Source organism: Raphanus sativus, unplaced genomic scaffold (assembly GCF_000801105.2).
Source record: "Raphanus sativus cultivar WK10039 unplaced genomic scaffold, ASM80110v3 Scaffold0918, whole genome shotgun sequence".
In the NCBI taxonomy this organism is placed as follows: domain Eukaryota; kingdom Viridiplantae; phylum Streptophyta; class Magnoliopsida; order Brassicales; family Brassicaceae; genus Raphanus; species Raphanus sativus.
This window is the reverse complement of record NW_026616232.1, coordinates 2351-28087: the sequence shown is the minus strand read 5'-3', so window position 1 is coordinate 28087 and position 25737 is coordinate 2351. Positions and strand designations below refer to the sequence as shown.

Genomic DNA, 25737 nt, shown 5'->3' with positions numbered 1-25737 from the left:
AAAAACAACGAGGCCACGATTTTCTGGTCTCTAAATCCTAAAAAAAGCCCTTCACAGAGGGTTGTTGAAGAGTAACCACCAAAGGACTTGTAACATTTCGTTTCCCATCCGACCAAACTATATGACCAGTCTCACATTTGTAGCTCCTGGTGACAGTTTCACCTCCGCAGTCTTAACTCTAACAACAAAACTCAGTTTCTGACCAACACGTCTGAACGATAGCTTCTCCGGCGCAACCGTCACGTTCGACCCTCTCGGTGGCCTAATCTTAACCTCATAAACCGAGTCAGAATCACCTACATTAGTAACTGTCCTGATGAAATGTGTCGACATTTTACTCTCACCATACTGCTGAAACACGAACTGAAAACGACGGATAATTCAAATTCCCAACATGTCCCGCGCGTCTAGCACCCATCGCAGTCAGCTTTCCGTCGGGTTATTGTCACAATATTGGATCCCGTGTAGTTGGAGTTACACAAGAAGTTGATGTAATCATAAGATGTGATATCGTAGACTAGTCCCGGATCCATAGCTTTGGTCGGGTGAACATGACCCGACCCGTAATCCATAACCGAAGATGTATTCCCGGTTGACTCATCCAGCATTGGCTCATCTCGGTTATCTACAGTGTAAGCCGTAGTCATCAAATGCTGACCTTATCGCTGCCGGACTCCAATCAGGATGAGCCGCCTTGAGCAAAGCTGCGAGACCAGACACGTGCGGGCACGCCATCGAAGTGCCTGATAAAATGTTAAACTCCGTTCTCCGGTTATCGGAAGGCACACCGGATGGACCAATCCGGTCAGGCCAAGCTGCCAAAATGTTCAAAACCGGGTGCGATAACATCCGGTTTAAGAATCTCCGGCGACTCCGGATTAGGCCCACGAGCGGAGAAAGACGCAACTACCGGTGCGGGTCGGATCCCAAGCCGGGTCCCTTTGAAAACAATCGTAGCCGTTGGTTGTTTCGACGAACGCGTTGACTCAGATATGTACCTCCTAATCTCATCGCCTCCAGAAGCACCAACCGAAGTCGCAGGTAACACGTGGCAGTCAGCTACTAGACCTTCTCCGTCGAAGACGCCGTCGCTATAATCAATCCCCGAGCCACCGTTCTTCCTCACGATCTCTCCTTTGGCTGCTCTAGAGTTGATACCTCTGTCGCAGAGAACGATCTTGCCTCTCACCAAATCGGATCCAACGATCCCTCTATACACAGAGACGAAGAGTAACCGTCACCTCCGAGTAAACTACCACCGTACACAAGCGGGTACATCCGACCCGGATCAAGATCCGGTCCACCGTAAACGCTGACGCCGGGAATCGTTTTACCGTTACCGAGCTTCACGTTCGCCGGGAAGTCACGGTCGATGGTTCCGGCGCCGACCGTCGTCATCCACGGCGCGACGTTCGTCACCGTCAAACCGCCGGGACCGCCGTTTCCGGCGGAGGCGGAGACGAATATCCCTCTGTCGATCGCTCCGAAGGCTCCGATGGCGATGGCGTCGAGGTGGTAGGGAACCACGACGCCTCCGACGGAGAGAGAGACGACGTCGACACCGTCGGCGACCGCCGTGTCGAAACGCCGCCAAGATGTCGGAGTCGTAGCAGCCGGAGCTCCAGCAGACTTTGTAGGCGGCGAGCCTGGCTTTCGGAGCCATCCCGGAGGCGACGCCGCGAGCGTAGCCGAGAACTGACGCCGGAAAAACGTAACGGCCGGCGGAGATGGAGGCGGTGTGGGTCCCGTGGCCGTCGAGTCGCGGGGAGAGCGAGACTCTGTTGTCTCGTTCATTCTCCGTTGGTCGCTTCGTACCCGCCGGAGAAGAATCTCGCTCCGACGAGTTTGCGGTTACACGCCGTCGCCGGGAAGTCTTGGGAGGGTACGCATTGGCCTTTCCATTTGGCGGGAACGGGACCGAGACCGCGGTCGTCGAAGCTGGGTCTCTCCGGCCAGATACCGGTGTCGATAACTCCGATGACGAGATCCGACCCGAAGTCGGACTCTTCGAGTAGACCCGCTTTGTCGGTGGACCTGAGGCCGAGGAACTCGGGGGAGCGAGTGGTGTGCAGTTGACGGACTTGCTCGGGGATAACGGAGATGACGTGGGGATGGTTTAAGAGTTGAGCAGCTTCTTGAGATGTGAGTCTTGCGGAGAAGCCGTGAAAAACGGTGTCGTATGTGTGGATGATGGAGGAAGGAGTGGAAGTGAGTGAGGAGGTGTACCAGTGTCGGTGAGTGGGGAAGATTGAGGGTTTAGCTTCGTGGTCGACGTGGACTATGTAAGTCAAAGAGTTCATGTCGTTGGAAGAGGAAGAGGAAGAAGAAGAGAGAGTCAAGAGGGAGAGGAAGAAGAAAAAGAAGAAAGCCATTGACAGAGAAAATTAATTTTCTTTCTCTAAATGTTGATATGGGTTAGTGAGTGGAGGAGGAGGAAGAAGAAGAAGGTAAGAGGGTACCACATTGCTATTAGATGTTTGGGAGGAAGCGGAGAAAGAGAGGTGAAGACTTTTGTGGAGTGTGTACAGAGCAAAGCAGAAGAAGTTGTGTGTGTCGACACTGGCTAGTGTCTGTGAGCTGGAGGCAATGTCTTTTTGCTTTCTTTATTACGACAATTACCTCTATGCTTTTGAAGAATTAAAGATCGAATTTCGCATAGCTATCGTCCAATAAAAATAAATGAATGTAACATAAAATCTAGTTATGTTTTCAGGTGACAGATTCGTATGTTTTCGTTCACGGGATTTTGAATGTAATATCTGTCGATTGTTATTATTATCTTCGAGTTCAATGATATTTTGATTTCATCTTCATAACTAAAGTTTAAATGATTCCAACAACGGACTTCAATGCCTATAAAGCTAGGGATTGTTCATGTCATCTGAACCGGTAGATGTCATGCGGGTCCCATCTTGTTCGACACGTGTTCAAATCGCTCGTGTAGAATCTTTAGGACAGCTTAACTTTAACTAATCAAAACAAGGATAAGGCATTGTGATTTTTTTTTTGTCAAATGTTGACTAGAAAATTGGATTTTTTTTTTTGAACTTTGGCTGAGAAAATTGGATTTGATAGATGTAAAATGTACCGAAACAGTAATCTTGCTTTGGTTTAAAAGGAAATATATATTTTATCAACACTTAACAGATGGAGATAGTTTGCAAGTTGCAACACCATATTTTGAAACTTGGAAGCATGACAAATACGAGTTGCGATGTTTCCATAGAAACTCACCTGAGTAGGTTGATGCTTTTATTGTATTATTAAGGACAGAGCCTTTGTAAAATTCAATGTATACAGTATATTCTAACGCATTTTAGTAACACACAGAAGCCAAAAGTCGTGTGTTCACGTGTTTTTGTTCGTTTCTTCTATTTTCTCTTATCTTTTTACCTTCAAGATACCATCTAAAATAATACTTGAGCCTATAAAGCAAACGAATATAGGTACCCGTTCAACTGTATTGGTGGGGTGATACGGACTTTAAAGTAGGTCCAGTGTATTATTTGTTTTATGGAATTATTCAAGCGAATATCCAAGTTTCCGTCGAAATTATTATTCGTTTCAAATAGTGACTTTGTAAAAAGAAAATTAGACTTTACTTTGATTCAAGTCAGATGCAATTATTGACAATGGTGGAAGTCCAGTAATGGGTGAAAGCTCTCTAAAGCGTGTCACACTGGATCTCTTTCTTTTTACACTTTGGCTTTTACTTTTTGAATAAAAGTCGAAAACCTTCAACCTTCTGAATGAAATCTTTATTATTGTTATTTTATTTCACATATATATGGCAAAATATTCAATTAAGTTTTACATTTGTAAATTCATGTAATGGGCTGAACGGGCTTAATCCTATATCCAAAAATGTCAACTTTGGGCTTCGCTTTCTCATGCCTGATAATATACGGTTTATGCAAACCTTGGTAGCTGCACATGCCTTAAACATGCAACATAAGACTTAGGATGGACTCCCAAACTCCTAGTCATTTCATTAATGCTCAACATCTCATAAAGTCAAGTAGTGAGAAAAGAGAGTACATGCATAAAAAACAAGAACAAGAAACTGCATATGCTAAATAAAAACCAAGCTCAAAGACAAATTAACATGCAAGTAGTACACCCTCAGAAATAAGCAGACCCAGGTAAGCCGTAACTTAAAAGACGACTACGAATATGGCATGCGTGAGTTAAACTCCAAGCTGCTCCACAACGATAGCAAAAATGAAATCGACACCTGGTTAGAAACCATAACCAATTAACATGATAATATTAGCTTTTTAATCAAACTATAGATTTATACTATGATTATAAAAATACTAACCTGCAACGCATATGTATACAACCATCGATTTTCTCAACGTAGAATTTGCAACTAGGACACCTCCTCCACTGCTTATTTTTAGCCATCTGAATCAACATAGCATCTTCTTCATCGCTATTCTTCTTCTTCTTCCTCGCGTTCCCACTTCTCTGAAACTCCTCACACCAAATCCCTGCATGCCACGTAGCCTTACACTGAGCGCAGAACAGTCTGTGACAAGACGGACACTCCGTCTCCCTCACTTCATCACCTTGTTCATCATCGTCCACCACCATCATCGCCGAGCAGTCTTCGAATGGACAGTACACTTTCTCCGACGACAGAATCAACGACTCGCACAAGGATTTGTCCCAGCGCTCGAACACGTCCCCTGGGATTATATCTCGACATGTGTAAGGCTCTAGAAGTCTCGCGCAGTCCACGTCAGGGCACTTGATCATGGCTATGTTCTCTTCTATCATGGTCGTCACGTAACGTGCGGTGCACTCGGTGCAGTAGTGATGAGTGCAACCAGTGGTTCCTCGGAAGATGTCGGTGGGAGACTTTTCATCCATGCAGATCATACATAACGTTTTAGATGGTTCGGCGGGTTTGTTATCGGGTTTTATCTTCGGTTCTTCTTGATTAATACGAGTGGCGATGTGGCTATGGAGTTGGTGATAATGGTTAGCCTCGGAGGTTGATGAGACCGAGGAAGAAGACAGAGCTTCTTGGAGATGGAGATCCCAAGCATAGGGTTGGTAGACTTCGTCGACGTAATTGTACAACGCAGGGTTATAGTGATAATCTTCCATCCTTGTGCGTGATGATGATGATGATGATGACGAAGAGAAGCATGTTCCCATATCTTACTCTTCAGTTTTTTTCTTTTTTTTTTTCTTTTTTTTTTGCTTTGTGTTGAGTTTGATTTAGGTGTGCATTCATGTTAAATTATGGCATATATTGGAAGATAGATTGTTGCATTGAATTAGCTGAATGAAACTTTTCCTCTTTCTTAAAAATGACTTTCTTATTTACGAACAAATATATAGATAATAATAGTATATATTGACATTATTGCATATATATGTCAACATTACTTTTTTATACATATATACCATTTTCTTGTTGATGAGAATACAGTATATGTTAATTCTACAAATTATAAATCAGAGAACATCTTTAGCCATTTCAAAACGGCTTTGCTCATTGTGTTGGCAGGTAATTTTAGGCAAAAGCATGGTTCACTTTCATCTATTGCCAGAGTTCCCTATCAAAGCGCAAGCTGTGTCTTGTTTCTTCACTAAAACTAGATATTTTGGATTGAGTTTCTAAAAAAATTAAAATTTCACAATTATATACTAATGTTAATGTGTGTATATATATATATATATATATAATTTTTCTAAGAACCTCAATTATGGATGCTCTGACTAATCATACTCCGATGCGCTTTATACTAATTTACGGAAATTTTGTCGGCACCTTGATGTCTTTAGCATATTGCCATAACTACCCAAATTCTTTTTTTAATTGCCTCGAAATATTATAATTGCCTCCAACTTTCAACTCTTAAACATGTCAATGAAGAAAAGAGAGCTTACACTCAATTTACCGAACCTTTGATCTTACAAGTAACATAAATCAGTTGTACTTTCATTAGCATCATTGATACTAAAAACACGTGGAACTTATAAGAAAAAACTCAGCAATTAGTTATCATAACTATTTAATCAAATTTTCTTTTACCTTTATTACAGTTTACGATTAATAAGCCTATGAGTTAAAACAAGTCCGATGATGAAAGAGTGATCAATTTGTGACTGCACCACCATCGTCAAAACATCGTTTCCAAACTCCAAACCTTTCCTCGATTGTTTTCTCTTCACTTCTGCCACAACTCTTCCACAAATGTCCTCGATTTCTAAACTCGAACCTCGAGCTACCATCTTATAATGATATTGTTCATTCTTTCTACACGATCCCGTTAGGACTCTATAAGAAGAATATGAATCTTTACTCGGAACCTGAAAAATATTACTTTTCACTCGAAAATATTCTGAGTTTGTTGTTGAATCAGATGTCCCCGATGGTGATCTATATCCTTCCCAAGTCTTGAATAATCCAAATTTCTACAGAAACACAAAATAATTAGTTTCAAAGTTAATAAATGTGTTAAAAATAATAAAAAATAACTTGCATGAAAAAATAAAACTGGGACGTGTATATATCTACCTGGCTACGTAAGGTAAACAAGAGATGGCCATGTAAATCCATGAGGTAAACTTCACGGCAGCTCTTAGAGTTATAATTATCGACACGATAAATTATATCTCCGTTAGAATCAAAGACGGTGCAGCCATTTGTATTGAACACTAACGACTTCATCCAAATCGTGAAACTCTCTTTCTCCGTCGTCAAGTACGGCGAACTTGTTTCTTCTCTGGCGGCGCCGGAGGTTGTACGGTCGGGATGAATCCTCACCATAGTTTCCGCTGGACAGATACGATTCTGCCAAGCTTTTGTTTCGTAAGGTCGTCGATATATATGCATGTAATATATATATCGAGACAATGATAAGATTCTTTTTGTGATTTGTTTTGGTCGACATTAATGGACCGAAACTTGGGTTTATATACTACTACTGATTTGTGGAAATTACTGATCACCTTGTTCGTTTGTGATAAATCTAAGTTTTTTAATCAAAAATAAACTTAATAATTTTCTGCTAGTGTATAGTTATTCAATGTTCAAATAAAGTTGGTCCCATCGTTATGTTTGATTTTTTTTTGTTTTGAAAAAGTGCTTTTCTATGTTTGAATCTTCAAAACAAAATTACATCTATTAATCAATTATGCATGTTCTCTCGAGTTAGTTATATAGTTTACTGTTGTCTATATTGATATGTGAAGTACTACAGTATCTCTATAATATTATTTGAGAAGTCAGTTTCTTACGTGTCGTGCTCACGATAACTTTTACGGTGGTTTGTTACACTGATACCCTTAATGAATTGAGGTAATTTTATAGTTGCTATTATTAATATTTTTCCTTTTTTATTAATATTTTTTTTGTAATAATTATTATCAAAAAGGAAATTTCTTATAACCAAATTGTTATCAAAAAGTAAATTTACATAAAAATTAATATCTTTAACATGAAATATACAAAAATATATATATTTGAAACCCACGTACGATAAGTTGCATATTTACATAATTATTAATCTACTTTAATAAAGTATGTGCTTACATCTTTTTAAGTAAAAAGGAAAATACATTAGTTAGAAGATTTGTAAAAATAAAAATTATTTCCAATTTTTGAATGCACATTAACTTTATGAAGATTTCAATTTGAGATGTGTTGTGTGCAATTTTCACTTCTATTATTTTTCACTATGACAAGAGTCAAGATCATTCATTAGGTACATATTTTGTTTCTACCAAGACTTATTTTTATACCATGATCAATCATTAGGAAAAATACAGAATGAAATAAAAGGTTGGTCCGAAAATCTTTGTTACTGATGAAGAAAACAATCATCAAAAGGCAAAAAAAAAATTGTTGTTTATAAAATGTTTTCCAAAAAATATTAAGCAGGTTAAATTGATTTTTTTCTCTTTCAACTAAAGAAACAATTAAGTGTTTAGACTAACAACGTAGATTAAAAAACATAATTTCTTCTCGGTAATTTTGTTTTTACTTTACTGTCATTTTATGTTATGTAACTTTCACTCGTAATGAACTTAAGTGAGAAACTTTTTCTCAGTTTTTAATAAACAACATAAAATATGATGAAGTTAAGATTTAAATAAGTTTAATGAAGTTAAGATATTTCTAAAATAATAAAGTATGACATTACAATCATAACTAACAACATTAACTAAAATTAATTAACTATACCAAATTTAAAAAATAACAAAATTTTAGAAATAACTATCATAACCCTATTAAAAATTTTGCAAAACTAAAACATTGCAACTAAATGACTCATAAATTAAAAATATAATTAAAACAATATAAAAATATCCAAAAGTAAAAACTAAAACTAATAAATATTATCCGGATTATTATACTTTAGTTTTTCTCCGTAAATATTTTTGCCCGCACAAGGGTGCGGGTGAATCAGCTAGTATATATATACATATCGTTATTGAGGCCTTCTTCCACATGTTTAACGTGAAAATCTAACGACAGCATATCTTTGGAGAAAAGGAACATCCACATTGCTCAAAATCTTTAAGTGAGTATTTTAGATAAAATACTACAACAAGATTATTTAATTAAATTAATGCTTAAAAAAAATCTAAACCATTTATTCACAAAGACACATTTCATGTACAAATCATATTGATTTTTTCTATTTTAAGTATTTAGAACACTTTCATTGAAATGTTCCCACAAAAAAAAATATTGCCTTTAAATAAAACAGAATAATAAATAAGAAATAAATAATGGGATGAAGTTTCAAACGAGAACTTATTTTAGAAAACTCTCTAGAATTTCATAAAACACTTGTCACATTTTAGTTGACACATTTTTATCCAGGATTAAAAAATAATTAATTTTATTTTGATTTAAATTAAATTATTTTATTAGCTTTATTTTAAAGTTTTAATGGATAAACATGCACTCAGATATAATGCAGTTATCTAGTTTTCGATATACTCACTAAAATACTACATATATGATTTAACTAGAGAGAGATGAGCAGTGACAGAGCCATAATGTTTTTGGACCATGGTCAATTTAATTTATAACAAAATATTAGTTACATATAATTTTTTTAAAAACTTATTATAATAACTCATTTAAACAATATAATTTTGAACATATTATATAATTCAACCATATAAGTGTGCAAATACTAACTTACGAAGTAGTTAATTAGTATTCTTAATCATTAAAAATTAAAGTAGTGTCTGATATGATATTTTCGGATTAAATTTGTGATTAAAAATAAAAATGTTTTGAAGATTGAGTGTAAAATAGCTTTTAGTTAAACTGGTTGAACATAAGTTAAATACACATGAAAAGTTAAGATAAATGGATAAAAATAATTATTGCATACTGTTTAGTTAGATAATGGGTTTTGACCAAATTAAAATCCGTATGGATTTTAAATAATCATGGTTTCAAATCACGTTTGAAAAAATATTAGGGGGTCATAATACTAATTTTTGCAACACTTTACCAGATTATTTTCCTAAAATATAAGTAAATAAAAAAAATCCACAAAAGTCTTAGGGGCCAACTGACCCCCCTCTCACACAGCTGCCTCCGCCCCTGGAGATGAGGCTCTAGGTAGCATGAGAAGTTGGGCAATCGATTTTGAGTTGTATACCCTCGTGTGCGCATGTCGCACTCACACCCAATCAGTCAATTGTACATCATATTAAAATTTGAAAGTCGTAGATAAAACAAATGTCAAGAAAAATCATAGTCACTTTTTCCTGGTGTACATATATATATATATATATGTATCGCACAATACCAGCTACCAGATATAATTATTCTTAATATATATATTTATACACATATATATGAATATACATCGTCACGATAGAATTATAAGATTGTTAAATGTATTGAATGCCTTTTCTCAAAAAAAAAAAGATTGTTAAATGTACGAACCATTTATACTATGACTAGAATATGTACAGTACGTATATAATTATAAAACTGTTGCAGTCGACGAAAAGTGCACAAGTGTCACAGGTTTAGCCGTTTAGGTCTTAATTAGCGGATAATCGTCAGACATATTACCCTTTTGTTTTTGTCTTATGTAGTATATTTTAGTGTCTTTCTTTAATCGTGAAAACTAGTTATAAAATTAGGTTTAGTTTGTCGTACTATTTTATACACTTTAGTTAAGTAATATCAAATTTCTGGCATGTTGAACCTTTATCGTGGCTCTTTTTATTTTATTTAAAGTTTTAAAATTTATCGTGGCTGACGGATTATCCAAAATGACACTAGCAAGTTGAAGAAATAAGTAAAGCCCTTTCTCAACAAAAGTTGAACAAATAACTGAAGAGCATTTTAAATATATAAACTTAAACGATCTAATTTGTTATACCAGGTAACAAGTTTTTAGTTCGAATTCGGATTTAAATGATTCTCATACGACTCTATGTATCTCGATTTGTTGTTTAAAACGCAATTACCCGTTTTAGAAAGTTTATAGTCCACGATTCATGGTTATGGTAACAGTATATCAGTAGTAAGAAAATATTCAAACGTTACTATAAAAAAAGACGGAAATATTTCTTCTCGTGAAAAAACACTCGTAAGAAAACACTAATATACTTCAACTTATAGTGTCACATTTTTTTGTTAATGTAGATTGCGATAGTCCAAGAGTTTTAATTAATTAAAATGACAGATCATATGACACTTTCTGACATTTAAGAAAACTTTGAACAATGAATTAAATACATAACCTTTCGCCCCTAAGTGTACATCATCGGTTACAAATCCAATTTAGATGACACAGTCCAATATATACAACCCGTTGAAGTGTGCTTTTTTAATTGTGCCCTTCTGTGTTAGGATAAGCACCAGCTCCATATATGTTACTGACAAAATGAGAGAATTGTTTAGAATTTTGTTGGATTAATTAAACCAATAGATGATCTAGTGTATGAAGCACTTTAATTGAAGTATTAGGTATCCCAATCTTATTTTTTCACGTACATGCATTTCTCCATTGGTGTGCAAATAATTAAAGTTACAAATCAGAATGGTAAATATATTGCTTTGTAAGCAACGAATGTAATAGCAAATTAGGCTAATAAGGAAAAAAAAGATAAAAGTTTGTACACATAGAAAGAGAAGGAAAAACAAATGCAGAAACTAAACAAGTGGTTCCACTATATGTTTTTAATATAAGAATATAGAATAGTACATATAGAAAATAGTACATATGTAGAATTTTTAAAACCTTGCTTTATGCCACTTATCCAACTCCAAATGGGATTATGCACTTGTCGTTTTCTTTGCTGTCATAAATAGACATGATTAAGTTATAAAACAGATACGTAAAAAACAATTTGGGCGTGTAGAGACCCATTGAGTCCATTGACTTCAAACACATCCATACGGCCCAACATCATAATCCAAGATATAGCATGAAAGAGGCAATGAATTTTGCACTATGAAAATGTGTAATTTATGAGACTCGTGATGTATTTCCAAACCACATCTATAATTTTTTTGATAAAGAGAATTTTTTAACTTCAATGTCTTTATAATAAAGTTCTTCAAGAAAATGTCGAACAATGTTATTTTCCCTTCTAAATATAGAAACAAAATGTTAATGAAAATGTTAGCATTATCCATTTAGTTTTATCATAATCCTGTAGCAACAAACTATGATGGTAGATTCATGTATGGACTCACAATCTAAGGTGGAAGATCATGGCAATATGGATTCAAAAGGAGAAGGTGAATTATGATGAGTTACCATTGACGATTGACGTTACTGAGGCTTTCTTATACTTATTTTATTTTGAAGGTTTCTTAGTCTAAAACTATAAAACTTTCAAGCTGAAGGATTAGCATTATTATGGCTCGCTGTAATCCTTTATGGGTTGGTGCTTTGTTGCTACTAATATGGGCGATTCAAGTTTCTTTAGTCCCGTAACATGTTAAACAAATCACTGAAACTATGTAAGTTCTACCTCCGATTGCAAATATCAGTAGAATTGACTTCAATAAATATATGAATTCTCTTTTTTTTTTGTAACTTTAAATATATGAATTCTCTTTATTCCTTTCATCGTAACTATGTGCATCCGGATCATCCTTGACTCTTATTATATTTTGATATATACTCTCTCTTTATTCCTTTCATCGTAGCTATGTGAATCCGGATCATCCTTGATTCTTATTATATTTTGATATATACTCTTGTAATGACTAGTCAATTTTTGGATATTTTTAATAGCTAATAGAAAATGAAGAAGAGAAGGGATTTTGTTTATTGTTGATAATGTTCTTTAAATTTCTTGTGAAGAAAGAAAGACACATAAGCGTATTTGGTTGGCTTCTTGAAACAAGTAAACACAACTCACGGAATTGTTGAATAAAAAAAAAAAGAAGCAAATGTCGTGTCATTTCTCCCATCCTAACATTAAAAATCTCAATACAGAGACAAATAAGAAAAATAAAAAGAGAGTGCACGGTCATAATAATCTAATGGTAATGTATGGCGGTGGATAAAATTATGAAAAATTGTATTAAAATGACAATATCGTTTTTTTAAATTACTACAATATTATAGTAAAAATTAGATCATACGGTTTTAGACTTCCATATCAAGGTCTTGAAATAATGACAAAACTATTGGTTTATAATTAAGATCAGATTTTAGATCAAATTTGTTATTTTAGCTTAGAAGATAATCTTTTAAAACTACAACGGAGTTTGCAATATTGACCAATCGATGACAATAAAATAAAAAATTTGGACAACACTACAATCACATCACAGCTGTGATTTTTTAAATGGTCTTTTATTATTTTATGGCATTTTTAAAACAAAAGAAACCACCTGTTTCCCACATAATAACAACTATAGTATTTCAGGTAGTTGAGGATTCGCAGCCTCGCGAGGAAGACAACCTCCTCTCGGGTAACCCCATTGATATGCAGTGTGAGGAACATCGTTGTGATGTATATGTTTAGTACACATGATCTCAATGCATTTCTTTCGCTCTGATCTCTCACATAAATTTGCTTTTTAAAATATATCTCCACACTAGGCTAAATTATATATTCAGGAACCCATATTCCTTTTATATTATTTCTCCTAATTGTCTATGTTATATTTGCTTTTTAAAATATAGAATAAAGTTATTTAATTACAATAACTAAAAAACTATCTGATAGTGATACCATACCATTTTGTACAAGAAAGAAAGGAAGTCGCAGTTTTTGTTTTGAAACCTGTTATCTTTTTTTTTTCTGGAATTAATATTTATTTATGGAATTCACATTTTAGCGGTTTTAGATATTGCCAACCAATATGTCTAAATTTAACAAAAATATAATTTTCAGAAAATTTTATAAATTTGAAGGTTTCCAAATTAGTTTTTAGTTCTCTATAAAAAAGTTTCCAAATATAATTTGATCTTTATCCTTTAGTTACTGAATTCAACTATTAGTTTTGTATTTAATTTAACTAAGCTTAAAATAAAATATTGATTTTATTTATGAGAGACAAATGCACCTTATAAACTTTAATGAATTTTTCAAAGATTCTCATTTAAGAAATTCAACTTATATTCTCTCTGTAATTATTTTTGTCATTAAAATATTTTCATGACAACTTCTCAATACTTGTGTCATGAAAATTATGTTGGGATTAGAGAATTATTGAGAAGTTTTCATGACAACTTCTCAATACTCTAATTTTCATGACAACTTCTCAATACTTGTGTCATTAAAATATTTTCATGACAACTTCTCAATACTTGTGTATTGAATCTGAAATTTGAAGTGATTTGATCTTTAATGAGTTTTGAGATGATTGCAGGAGAATTAGAGAATTTGATGTGATTTTTGTTAAAACACTCTAAAATCTCATCTAAAACAGTGGGATTTGAATTTTTATTTTTATAACTAAAGAACTCCCCTCAAACACTCTAGAAACATTTAGGGGGGTGTATTCAACCGAGAATTTTAGGTGATTTGTATTAAAATGTCAAATCCACTGTTATTCAAACATGAATTTTAAAAACTCATTTAAAATCCACTGTTATTGAACTTGACATTTCGTAAAGTACTCTGAAATCCACTGTTATTGGAAAAAATTTAAGTTGTGGAGTTTTAAAGTTTTGAGGTGATTTTAGGGTGTTTGGGTGGAGTTTCTTAGTTAAAAAAATTAAAACTCAAATCCCATGGTTTTAGGTGATATTCTAGAGTAGTTTAACAAAAATCACCTAAATCTCTGCAATTTATTAAAATCATCTAAAACTCCATTAAAAATCAAATCACATCAAATGTTAAATTGAATACACACCTCTTAAAGTACTCTAAAATCTCCAACTTAAATTTTGTTCAATAAAAATAGATTTCAGAGTGTTTTATAAAATGTCAAATTAAATAACACTGGATTTTAAAGTGTTTTTTAAAATCCACGTTTGAATAACAGTGGATTTGTCATTTTAATACAAATCACTTAAAACTATTAGTTGAATACATCCCCAGAAAGCATGTGATCTTGATTCTCATTTACTTTTTTTCCAAATATTCTCCATTGCCTTTTATGCTTTCTTGACGCTGATCCTCAATTTCCTTTTACAGGAAATTTCAGATTCATTGAGTAATTTTTCAGTATTAATAATTACAATTATGAGATTTTGAAAGTATTTTGGTCCATATACATTCAGATACTCTGCCCAAATCATACCTGAATAAAAAAAAAATCATAAATTAGGCAAAAAATTAATTGTGACAATAATGGTGGCGGGGGAGGGAGGGAGCTAAGATTAGGTACGTGAGGGTGTATGATTAAAACTGTAAGACGCGGATAATTGAATGTGATGACAATGTCGCTATCCCTTGCCTTGAAGATCAGTCAATAGCTCTCCAATCAAACAATAACACAAGACGACGACCATCTTCCTTCTTCTCGTGACTCCAAAAAGGTTTCTCTTTTAGGTAATCCCATGCGATCACTTCGTTTGGGTTTCTAGGTTAACCTCCAAAGTTTGCAAATTTCGGTTTCAATTCGCACATGATTTGATCCCTGATGATACTGAATTTGCTCGATTTTGATTTCGTGTAATAATCTGTAAAGATCTTTGCTTGTTTGTGAAAAAAAAGCGTTCCTTTGATCGCTTTCGTGATAATTGGATCCGGATCAAACCCGGTTATAGCGTTTAACGTTTTATCTCTTGGTTTTTGATTATTAGGGTTTTTTTCAATCTGTTGGAAAGCTTTTGGTTTGGATTCTAGGGCTTTCCATGACCGTCATAGCATGATGGTTGTTGGGAAGGTTTTAGATGGAAACAAGAGATAGTAATAATAAGACACTCTCTGAGATTGTGGGTCTGGTCAAATCCTGGATCCCCTGGCGATCAGAGCCAGCTACTGTGTCCAGGGATTTCTGGATGCCTGATCAGAGCTGTCGTGTTTGCTACGAGTGTGACTCTCAGTTTACTCTTATCAACCGTAGGCACCATTGCCGTCTCTGTGGGAGAGTTTTCTGCGGCAAGTGTACTGCCAACTCTGTACCTTTGCCTGCCAGTGACTTGAGAACTCCTCGTGAAGAGTGGGAGAGGATCCGTGTTTGTAACTATTGTTTCAGGCAGTGGGAGGAGCAAGGTGATGGTGGAACTCGTGTTTCGAATATCCCTGAGCTTAGTACCTCGCCTTCCGAGTCGAGTCTTCTTAGCTCGAAGACTAGTACCACTGCTAATAGTAGTAGCTTCGCTCTTGGCTCCATGCCGGGTTTAGTTGGTCCGTATCAAAGGGTTCAACGTGGTTCTGATGTCAGTTTGCACGGAGTATCGTCTATGGAGACAGGCACGACCAGAAAAGGCAAAGAAACTTCAAGGAGAAACAGCTTCATCGCCACTGATGTGGAAGATCCATCTCGCTTTGCTTTAAATAGGTACTATTTTTCTTCTGAGCTCTCTTTGATCTTATTAGACTCTGCAAACAAGATCCAGGGGAGGTCTTGTGGCCTTTGACCATACTGTTTGGGTAACTTGATTTTTTATTTTTCTTTATGCATCAGGAGTGATGATGAGTACGATGAGTATGGTGTATACCAGACTGATCTTGATACGAGCCATTCTCCTCAAGCTAATCAATATTATGGCCCAATGGAATATGAGGAGACGAGCATAGATGATGGCCCCTGTAAGCATCTTAGTGGCGAAACCTCTGACCAGAAAAGTTTAAGCGGCTCTCCACTCATTCACCATTGTCTTGAATCTTTGATTGGGGAAGAAGCAGAGCAGTTCCAGAAGAAAGATGAGCATGATGGTCGTGACGAAAGTGAAGCTCCTTCTCCGCCAGATATTTCGGATGACCAAGTGGCGGAACCGGTGGATTTCGAGAACAATGGACTTTTGTGGGTTCCACCGGACCCAGAAAACGAAGAAGATGAGAGAGAGAGTCCTTTGTATGATGAGGAAGATAATGAGGGAGATGCCTCAGGTGAGTGGGGATACTTACGACCTTCCGCTAGCTTTGGAAGTGGAGAGTATCGTAGCGAGGATCGAACAAGTGAAGAGCATAAGAAGGCTATGAAGAATGTGGTTGATGGGCACTTTAGGGCTTTGCTTGCACAATTGTTGCAAGCCGAGAACATCCCTGTGACCGACGAAGAGGGCAAAGAGAGCTGGTTAGAGATTATCACCTCTCTTTCTTGGGAGGCGGCTAACTTGTTGAAGCCTGATATGAGTAAAAGTGGAGGAATGGATCCTGGTGGCTATGTCAAAGTTAAGTGCTTAGCTTCCGGGTTCCGACATGATAGGTAACAGAAGCAACACAACTTAAATTTCAATGTACTGGTGTTGAGTTCATAGTGCTTCATTTTATTCACTATGTATCTTTCACTATGTTATCTGTGGATACCTATAAAGTTTAGTCCGTGTATCATATTACAGCATGGTAGTTAAAGGAGTTGTTTGCAAGAGAAACGTGGCTCATAGGAGAATGAGAGCGAAGATTGAGAACGCTCGACTATTGATTCTAGGTGGTGCGCTTGAGTATCAAAGAGTCTCAAACCAGTTATCGAGTTTTGATACTTTGTTGCAACAGGTGTTATATTTTGTTTCTTCTCGTTGGTGGTTAGATATGGAATTTGCGTATTTATGCCTAAACTCTTTTCTTCTTGTACTTATTTTGGATTTATCAGGAAAAGGATCATCTAAAGATGGCTGTTGCAAAGATTCACGCTGAACGTCCAAACATACTTCTAGTCGAAAAATCAGTTTCTCGATTTGCGCAAGAGTATCTTCTAGCCAAAGACATATCTCTTGTTCTAAACATTAAGAGACCACTTTTAGATCGCATTGCTCGCTGCACTGGTGCTCAGATAATTCCTTCAGTAGACCACCTCTCTTCTCAAAAGCTGGGTTACTGTGAGAATTTTCGTGTGGATAGGTTTCTTGAAGAACATGGTTCAGCTGGTCAAGCTGGAAAGAAAGTAGTGAAGACGTTGATGTATTTTGAGGGTTGTCCAAGGCCATTAGGCTTTACAGTAAGCACTCCCAGCCATTAAAATTAGAAGTATTAGAGCAGATTTCTTATATCTGATTGCTTGATAACATTACTTCTTGTTTTTTTTTTGTGTTCTTTCTTCTTCAGATTTTGCTGAGGGGTGCTAATGAAGAAGAGCTGAAAAAAGTGAAGCATGTGGTCCAGTATGGAGTTTTTGCAGCTTATCATTTGGCACTGGAGACATCGTTTCTTGCTGACGAAGGAGCCTCACCAGATCTCCCCTTGAACTCCCCAATTACGGTAGCTCTTCCAGATAAATCTATGAGCATTGAACGTTCGATATCTACTGTGCCAGGTTTCATGGTTTCCGCATATGAAAAATCTCCAACAATGCTAACTGGTTCCGAACCACAGCGAGCAAACAGTGTCCCAGCATCAGAGTTGCTTTCGACCACTGCTAATCTATCCATCCAGAAGGACATAAATCCTCTGATACCTAATGGTTCAGGTTGGCAGGCTGCCAGAGAAGTAAATCCGGGTTTCACATTTTCACGCTATAATGTTCCATTGAATTTGCCTGACCATGTGAAAGATGGAAGAAACGCAAATGTTTCTGAAAGATCTGCGCTGGCAGACACACCAGCAGACAAAAGCAACTCAACAATTGAGGCAGCAGACATGTTGGACAGTTCCCTACATTCATCAGGGCAAGGCGCTGTGCCACAGAGTTCTCAAAGTAGTACGAGCGTTGTAGTAGAAAACCAGGACAATGGTTCAGAGGTTACGACCATCCAACAACAAAACGGTGAGATTCCAAAGGAACCACAATCTCAAAAAGAGGAATTTCCTCCGGCACCCTCTGATCACCAGAGCATTCTGGTTTCCCTATCGTCCAGATCGGTGTGGAAAGGAACTGTGTGTGAGAGGTCTCATCTCTTCCGGATAAAATACTATGGTAGTTTCGATAAACCCTTGGGACGGTTCTTGAGAGATCATTTGTTCGATCAGGTAAGTTTTACAATTCGTGGACTTCTTTATTTCAGCTTACATAATGATATGGTAATCCAAATATATGCTTGAATCGCAGGGTTACAGGTGTCGTTCATGTGAGATGCCATCAGAAGCTCACGTCCACTGTTATACTCATCGACAAGGCAGCCTTACAATATCTGTTAAGAAGCTACAAGATTATCTCTTACCTGGTGAAAAGGAGGGGAAGATTTGGATGTGGCATAGATGCCTTAGATGCCCTCGACCTGACGGCTTTCCTCCAGCGACTCTACGAGTGGTGATGTCTGATGCTGCGTGGGGATTATCGTTTGGGAAGTTTCTGGAGCTCAGTTTCTCAAATCACGCAGCTGCCAGTAGAGTAGCATGTTGTGGCCATTCTCTCCATAGAGACTGTCTTCGCTTCTACGGGTACTTTTTTTCTTGCATTCATTCCCCTGGGGATGGAAGATGACTAAATTGTTGAAACATATCTGATTAAACATTTTGCATGTTCCCTTTGCTCTAACAAGTTGTGCCTATGCAGATTTGGGAACATGGTTGCTTGCTTCCGTTACGCTACTATAGATGTTAATTCTGTCTACCTTCCACCATCAGTGCTTAATTTCAACTATGATAATCAGGACTGGATACAGAGAGAGACAGATGAGGTTAGATACCTGTGTTCCTCAGTTTTGAAATCTAACACGTTTTAACTGACTTCGCTTCCTTTCTAATTAATCAGGTGGTAGAGAGAGCAGAGCTTCTGTTTTCTGAAGTATTAAATGCTATTAGTCAAATTGCAGCAAAAGGTTTTAGGCGTCGAATTGGCGAACTCGAAGAAGTGCTGCAAAGAGAGAAAGCAGAGTTCGAGGTGATAAATTATGTTTTACACATATTAAAGAGGTTATAGAACTCAGGGATGCAAAAGAAATTTGTTCTCTTATACCACCAATACACTACAGTTACTATTTTAAGACAAAAGGTTTCGTTTTATAACCTTCTTACATTTCTTTCAGGATAATTTGCAAAAGATGTTTCACAGAGAGGTGAAGGAAGGGGAACCTCGAGTGGATATTCTTGAGCTGTACAGGATGCGCAGGCAGCTGATTTTTCAGTCATATATGTGGGATCACCGCTTGATTAATGCATCAACTTTGTCTAAGATTGAGAGTAGTGATGACACAAAGAGAGAAGAAAATGAGAAAGCACCTTTGGCTAAGAGCCAGACCCTCCCCGAGATGAATGCTGGGACCAACTCTCTTCTTACTGGCTCAGAGGTTGATCAGAATCCTGATGTTGGTTCTACTGATGATGACACTAAGGTTCAGAAGGAAGCGGAAACAAATTTAGATTTGAATCCGGAAAAGGAAGATGGTGGAGAAGATTCTCCTAGCAAGACCTTACCTGATAGTTCTGATACTCTGGAAAATAAACTCGATGTTCGCAGGACACAGTCTGATGGCCAGATAGTTATGAAAAATCTATCAGCGACTCTTGATGCAGCATGGATAGGCGAACGTCAAACATCAGGGGAGATTCCAACCAATACTAAGATCGTGCTTCCTCCTTCCTCCATGTCAAATTCTTCAACTTTCTCTCCAATAGATCTCCCAGAACAGCAAAACGAATTCAAGGTGGCGTATCCAGTTTCACCTGCTTTACCTAGTAAAGATTATGAGAACTCAGATGATTCTGTAAGCTGGTTAGGTGTGCCATTCCTCAATTTCTACCGTTCCATCAACAAGAATTTTCTGCTTAGCTCTCAGAAGCTAGATACATTTGGCGAGCATAGCCCTGTCTATATTTCATCTTTTAGAGAGGCAGAGCTTCAAGGTGGACCAAGGCTACTTCTTCCCGTTGGCATCAATGATATTGTTGTTCCGGTGTATGATGATGAACCCACAAGTATGATCGCCTATGCCTTGACGTCAACTGAGTATCAACGCCAAATTTCTGTTGAAGGGGAGTCTCTAGTTTCGTATCCTTCTGAACTGAATATCCCTCGCCCAGTTGATGACACCATTTTTGACCCTAGCAGAAGCACTAGTTCAGTGGATGAGAGTATACTTTCAATGTCCTCATCTCGCAGTCTGGACCCTCTATCATATACAAAAGCTTTACATGCTCGAATCTCATACGGAGAAGATGGCACTCTTGGAAAAGTGAAGTACACAGTTACTTGTTACTATGCCAAACGGTTTGAGGCGTTGCGAGGTATATGTATCCCTTCGGAGCTCGAGTACATAAGGTCTCTTAGCCGGTGTAAGAAATGGGGAGCTCAAGGTGGAAAGAGCAATGTCTTCTTTGCTAAAACCCTGGACGATCGTTTCATCATCAAGCAAGTCACCAAGACAGAACTGGAATCATTCATCAAGTTCGCACCTGCTTACTTCAAATATTTATCCGAGTCTATCAGCACGAAAAGTCCAACTTGCCTGGCAAAAATCTTGGGAATCTATCAGGTACTTAACTTGAGAGAGAGATTTACTGGTCAGGTTTGATTCACTCGTGATGAGAGTGTGTATTTCTGTAAACAGGTAGCAACAAAGCAACTTAAGAGCGGGAAAGAAACAAAGATGGATGTTCTGATTATGGAGAATCTCCTCTTTGGAAGAACTGTGAAGCGGCTTTATGACCTCAAAGGATCATCCCGGGCGCGATACAACCCTGACGCTAGTGGGAGCAACAAAGTCTTGTTGGATCAAAACTTGATTGAAGCAATGCCAACCTCTCCCATCTTCGTTGGTAACAAAGCAAAACGATTGCTGGAAAGAGCTGTCTGGAACGACACTGCTTTTCTTGCAGTGAGTTTTACTCTCATGCAAATCATTTACTTTCTTTGTAAATTTTATAAACGTATGTATTGTGTTTGCGTTTGCAGTTGGGTGATGTGATGGATTACTCGTTGCTAGTAGGCGTAGATGAAGAAAAGAACGAGTTAGTTCTCGGGATTATAGACTTCTTGAGGCAGTACACATGGGACAAACATCTAGAGTCTTGGGTGAAATTTACAGGAATCTTAGGAGGACCAAAGAATGAAGCACCAACAGTTATCTCTCCAAAGCAATACAAGAGAAGATTCAGAAAGGCCATGACGACTTACTTCCTCATGGTTCCTGATCAATGGTCTCCGCCTAATGTTATTGCTAATAACTCCAGGTCTGATCAACCTGAAGAATCCTCTCAAGCCGGTACACGAGCAGAGTGATACATGAATCCTCATAATATATATATCAGTGTCTTTTTTTTGGGGTCTTGTATAGAAATTGGTTTTTGTGCATTTGGGAACACACTATTCTTCGGTTATTATTCTTCCTTCATTGTTTTCTCTCTTGTAGAGTTTTAGGAGATTGTCTAAGTTTTCATCAGAAAGGTGTGAGATTATTTCAATTTTTATACTGTAAAGAATTGACATTTTCTTGTGTATATGAGATTCTTTTCTTATATGCTTGATGCTGGACACAGTCACGCTTATGTTCTTACAAAAGAGAAACAAGAAGAATCAAAATTGCTATTTCTTTCACAGCCATTTTGAAGAGAGAACAGATTTTGATTGAAAAAAAAAATTTAAAGGAAGTCAAAGCTGCTCCATTTGATCATCATTGGCTCATGTTTTAGTTTCATCCTGTCTTTGACCATCATCCTTCTCTGCAACTCTCAATTCCTGATAACTTTTTTGCAAAAGATCATAATCTCCAACTCTCTGCCTTGAAACAAGACTAATCTGATGATATAATTAATTGAGGATTAGCAAGTAATCATACCTTGACTAAGAAGCTACCATTGGACTCTGTGGGGGGCAACGAGGACTTTCATCATTACCCATTTGGCAAAATATAGTCTGATCCAAATAGCAATCATACCTTGACTTCCTTTGAATCGGATCAGTTTCACAGTCCCCGTTATCATACCTGACCCAAACAAAACATAAATCAGCTGAGACTGTGAAACTGACTTGCTTGAATTTAACTTGCCTCTGTTCAAGCATCAAAGTGTTTGATCTTACTGTTTTTGGAGACTTTAATCTCTTCTTTTTTTAGATGAGACTTTAATCTCTTCTTTTTTAGATGAGACTTTAATCTCTTCTTTTTTAGATGAAACTTTAATCTCTTCGTCAATAAATCTCATAAATAAAACAACACTTTAATTTGACCAAAAAAAACATGACTTTAATAATCTAAATCCAAAGAATAATAAGGTTACGACATAAAATGAGAGTGGATTAAACATCGATTAACTTTGCGCCGAGGTGACCACAAAGTGGCAAACAAAAATCTCTTCCTCAATAAATTTCATAAATAAAATTCATAAATAAAACAATATTTTGACCCAAAAAAACAACACTTTAATAAGGTTACGACATAATGAAAAACAAAACAAACTTTTGTTTGTTAATAGAAACTTGGCTGATAAGGCACTCCCGTCGCAGGTAACCAATGGTTCTCATTGATAAAGGCATCAACTGTGAACCTCCCTGCCTCTGCAGCAGACATAATGGGCTTGTAGCCGGCCCATTTAACTCTCTCGCTAACACCCGCTCCAGGACCCCAATTCTCATACTCTCCATAGAGTATAGTCGACGGCGGGTCAACCCCCGCATCCCACCTCATCCACCCGGCGGGCCCCACGAGCGATCCAATCTCCGACTGCATAAACACCGTGGTAGAGTACTGCTTCCACGGACGGCCGAGATAAGTCGCAGCGGTTACGTTTCCGTTGGGTGTGATAGTGCATCCCTGTATCACGGTGCCAGAGTGCTGGTCCTCTCCCTTTCTGCCCTGTGCGGTGATGGTGTTGTACTGCTTAGGAAGCGGCTGACGCGGTCGGATGTTGCAGCCCTGGAAGACAACGGCGGCGTTTCCGAATATGAAGTCGACTGTTCCGGTGACGTCGCAGTCACGGTATAATTGACGCATGGTGTGAGGGTAGAGAGTGTCTTGGTAACCCTCGAATGAGCATTGGTAGTAGACTGACTGGTCGGATTCTGAAAGGAACGCCACGGCCTGGGATTTTTCTGGTCCGGCGGTGTTTATGATTCCCATGTCCTTCATCATGAAGCCTTTCCCTAGAACACCTGCATGGAGATGAGTGAATCGTAAACAAGTACTTGGTCAAGTAGCAAAAAAAATATACTCTATTTGTTTCATAATGTAAATTTATGTTACTCTAAAATTGTCAAATAAAACAAAATAATTCATCCAATTATAAAAAGAGTGTAAAATATAACTAATTAAAATGTTCTCAATAGATTTAAATTTAACATAGAATTTTTCATTTTGAAGCACTCAAAACCTTCGAAAACATTTTATATTATAAAGGGAGTTTCCAATTATCTAAATTTTCAAAACAAGTCTTAAACCCTGGTTTGGTTTGAGTCAGTTTGGTTCGGTTCTAATGTGGTTCAGAAACACAAATCAAGTATAACTGATACTAAGATAAAATTTAGCAAAATGAAAAGCCTAAGATTTGGTTTGAGACATTATACATGGATTCAGTTGGTTCGGTTAAGATGCGAAACTAATGAATTTTTACTGGAGCTACTAGAATAACAAGCGTCTAAAAAACAATTTTGACCTAAAACCAATGCAGTATCTTACTGTAAGGAGAGAGTAGTATAAGTAAAGAGGGAGTAGTTACCTAACGTAGCCGTATGTAAGGTTTTGATCCCCATGACGCCGAAGTTCTTGCTGCCGGAAATAATCGACTTTGACTTACCGTCACCGTAGATCATAACGTTCCACATACTCTTATCCATAACAACATTCTCCACATACGTACCAGCTTTCACGTATATTACGAACGTTGCGTTCGACTTCCTAGGGATCTTCGCCACCGCCTCATTAACCGTCCACACGTCACCGGAGCCATCCGCCGCCACCGTAACGTCGGGCGTTACACTCTTCGCCGAAAGCAACCTCCGCACCCTAGGGCTCACCCAAACTGGTAACGAGTTCGAAGTTAGTAGCCTTCGTCTCCTGTGAATTGGGACCCCAAAGTCGCTCAAGGTAGAGAGGATCTTAGCCACGATGGATAGGCTGTTGCTGGTGTACTCGGTGGAGTTCCTCATGGCGGAGGTAAGGTTCTGCGAGACTATGGCAGTCTTGTGCACTGACTGGTTAGGGCTGATCTCGGCGAGGGTGTCGAAACACGTCTCGTAGTATGTCGTGGCGGCGGTGAGCCACGTCTTGAGATCGTCGATCTTACCAGAGCTCAAGATGTTATTAGTACCGCCTCCAACCTCCATAGCGGAAACAGTATCGTTGACACTATCCATCGCCACGTCTAGCATCTCTCCACAAACATCAAGGGCTGATTTGATGCCTTCATCGTCCGTCTCTTCGGCTAGCTTCCTCGGCAAGTCGGAGATGGATGCGAGCTCGTCGGCCACCACTTTCAGGGAAAGCCTGAAGAGAACCACCGGATCCGTCGTGTTGGATGATGGAATCTTCGAGATGCTTGAGACACAAGCATCAGGGAACCGAGTGACGCTGCACACGTTCTTGAGCGAAGCAGCTGGAGTCAGTTCAGGAGTTGAGCTAGGTGGCGAACCATGTGGATAGTTTCTCTTGCTACGAGCGACGGAGACCGACGCGCCGATGATAACCCCGAGCAGAACCAGGACGGAGGCTGCCACAAGAAGCCAACGTTTGAACGTCTTTATCTTGTAGGCTCTTTCTTGAGCTTCATCATCTACGTTGAAATATCCTTTGGCTGATTTTGGACTATCCATATAAGCCAATATCAAACGTTTCTAGGGGTTTTGGATTTTTTCTTTTTGTGTGTGTTTAATCGAACCACAAGAGGTTTTGCTTTTGACTAAGTGATCATGCGGCTTTATATTAGTAGTTGAATGTGAATATTTCTTTTTACTCTACACGCAAATTCTTTTTAAGGAAATGATGATTCATGGTATGCTGTCACTAATTAATTCTAATCTATCTTCGTTAGATAGTTTCCTTCTTCGTTATGTACCATATCCTTATTGAATATTGTATATTGAATGCAAAATATTCAACCAAAGCTGGCAGAATAGGAGAAAGGTCAATGTACTATGTAGAACATATGTACCATATTGGTCGATCGGTATTATTGTATGAGAAAGGTTCTAATATTGAATTGAATGCTCAATTAAAACAAGTTTTTCATACTTCAAAGTCTAATGACCTATTTCTGTTTCTTTATCGATGTCTATTGATTATTTGTGGTTATTTATCATGTGATTTGGATTTCATTGGGGGAAATGTCTTCACAATATTTTGCTTTTTTATT

The 25737-nt window shown here is 37.6% G+C and overlaps 4 protein-coding genes, 1 long non-coding RNA gene and 1 pseudogene across 5 annotated transcripts; 1 reads left to right on the top strand and 5 right to left on the bottom strand.

Annotated features, from left to right (window-relative positions):
* Positions 1 to 22: 22 nt before the first annotated feature.
* Positions 23 to 2736, bottom strand: LOC130503309 (subtilisin-like protease SBT1.5; annotated as a pseudogene).
* Positions 2737 to 4122: 1386 nt separating this feature from the next.
* LOC130503311 (E3 ubiquitin-protein ligase RSL1-like) lies at positions 4123 to 5166 on the bottom strand. The gene is made up of 2 exons (XM_056997981.1): positions 4322 to 5166; positions 4123 to 4234 (listed from the first exon to the last, which is right to left on the bottom strand). Exons 1-2 carry the CDS (start codon positions 5164 to 5166, stop codon positions 4123 to 4125), a joined length of 957 nt encoding a protein of 318 aa, XP_056853961.1.
* An 867-nt stretch (positions 5167 to 6033) lies between these two features.
* Positions 6034 to 6899, bottom strand: LOC108859528 (protein LURP-one-related 11-like). Its single transcript, XM_018633434.2, has 2 exons — positions 6536 to 6899; positions 6034 to 6432 (listed from the first exon to the last, which is right to left on the bottom strand). Exons 1-2 carry the CDS (start codon positions 6851 to 6853, stop codon positions 6055 to 6057), a joined length of 696 nt encoding a protein of 231 aa, XP_018488936.1. The 5' UTR covers positions 6854 to 6899; the 3' UTR covers positions 6034 to 6054.
* A 7916-nt stretch (positions 6900 to 14815) lies between these two features.
* Positions 14816 to 21912, top strand: LOC108859526 (1-phosphatidylinositol-3-phosphate 5-kinase FAB1B). The gene is made up of 12 exons (XM_018633433.2): positions 14816 to 14964; positions 15219 to 15919; positions 16046 to 16789; positions 16923 to 17076; positions 17174 to 17518; positions 17626 to 18486; positions 18566 to 18897; positions 19013 to 19136; positions 19211 to 19339; positions 19485 to 20930; positions 21006 to 21272; positions 21350 to 21912. Exons 2-12 carry the CDS (start codon positions 15309 to 15311, stop codon positions 21674 to 21676), a joined length of 5340 nt encoding a protein of 1779 aa, XP_018488935.1. The 5' UTR covers positions 14816 to 14964; positions 15219 to 15308; the 3' UTR covers positions 21677 to 21912.
* A 42-nt stretch (positions 21913 to 21954) lies between these two features.
* On the bottom strand, positions 21955 to 22519 carry LOC108859527 (uncharacterized). The gene is made up of 2 exons (XR_001950494.2): positions 22233 to 22519; positions 21955 to 22139 (listed from the first exon to the last, which is right to left on the bottom strand). It is a non-coding gene; the product is annotated as an uncharacterized LOC108859527 (long non-coding RNA).
* Positions 22520 to 22859: 340 nt separating this feature from the next.
* On the bottom strand, positions 22860 to 25295 carry LOC130503310 (pectinesterase 1-like). The gene is made up of 2 exons (XM_056997980.1): positions 24106 to 25295; positions 22860 to 23542 (listed from the first exon to the last, which is right to left on the bottom strand). Exons 1-2 carry the CDS (start codon positions 25196 to 25198, stop codon positions 22860 to 22862), a joined length of 1776 nt encoding a protein of 591 aa, XP_056853960.1. The 5' UTR covers positions 25199 to 25295.
* Between the last annotated feature and the right edge of the window lie 442 nt (positions 25296 to 25737).

Coding starts and splice junctions, on each gene's coding strand:
- LOC130503311 (XM_056997981.1), bottom strand. CDS start 5,166: ATGGGAACATGCTTCTCTTCGTCATCATCATCATCATCATCACGCACA. Junction 4,235..4,321: donor TGTATACATATGCGTTGCAG/GTTAGTATTTTT, acceptor GTTTCTAACCAG/GTGTCGATTTCATTTTTGCT.
- LOC108859528 (XM_018633434.2), bottom strand. CDS start 6,853: ATGCATATATATCGACGACCTTACGAAACAAAAGCTTGGCAGAATCGT. Junction 6,433..6,535: donor TGTTTACCTTACGTAGCCAG/GTAGATATATAC, acceptor GTGTTTCTGTAG/AAATTTGGATTATTCAAGAC.
- LOC108859526 (XM_018633433.2), top strand. CDS start 15,309: ATGGAAACAAGAGATAGTAATAATAAGACACTCTCTGAGATTGTGGGT. Junction 16,790..16,922: donor TCCGGGTTCCGACATGATAG/GTAACAGAAGCA, acceptor ATCATATTACAG/CATGGTAGTTAAAGGAGTTG. Junction 19,137..19,210: donor TACAGAGAGAGACAGATGAG/GTTAGATACCTG, acceptor CTAATTAATCAG/GTGGTAGAGAGAGCAGAGCT.
- LOC130503310 (XM_056997980.1), bottom strand. CDS start 25,198: ATGGATAGTCCAAAATCAGCCAAAGGATATTTCAACGTAGATGATGAA. Junction 23,543..24,105: donor CTTACATACGGCTACGTTAG/GTAACTACTCCC, acceptor ATCTCCATGCAG/GTGTTCTAGGGAAAGGCTTC.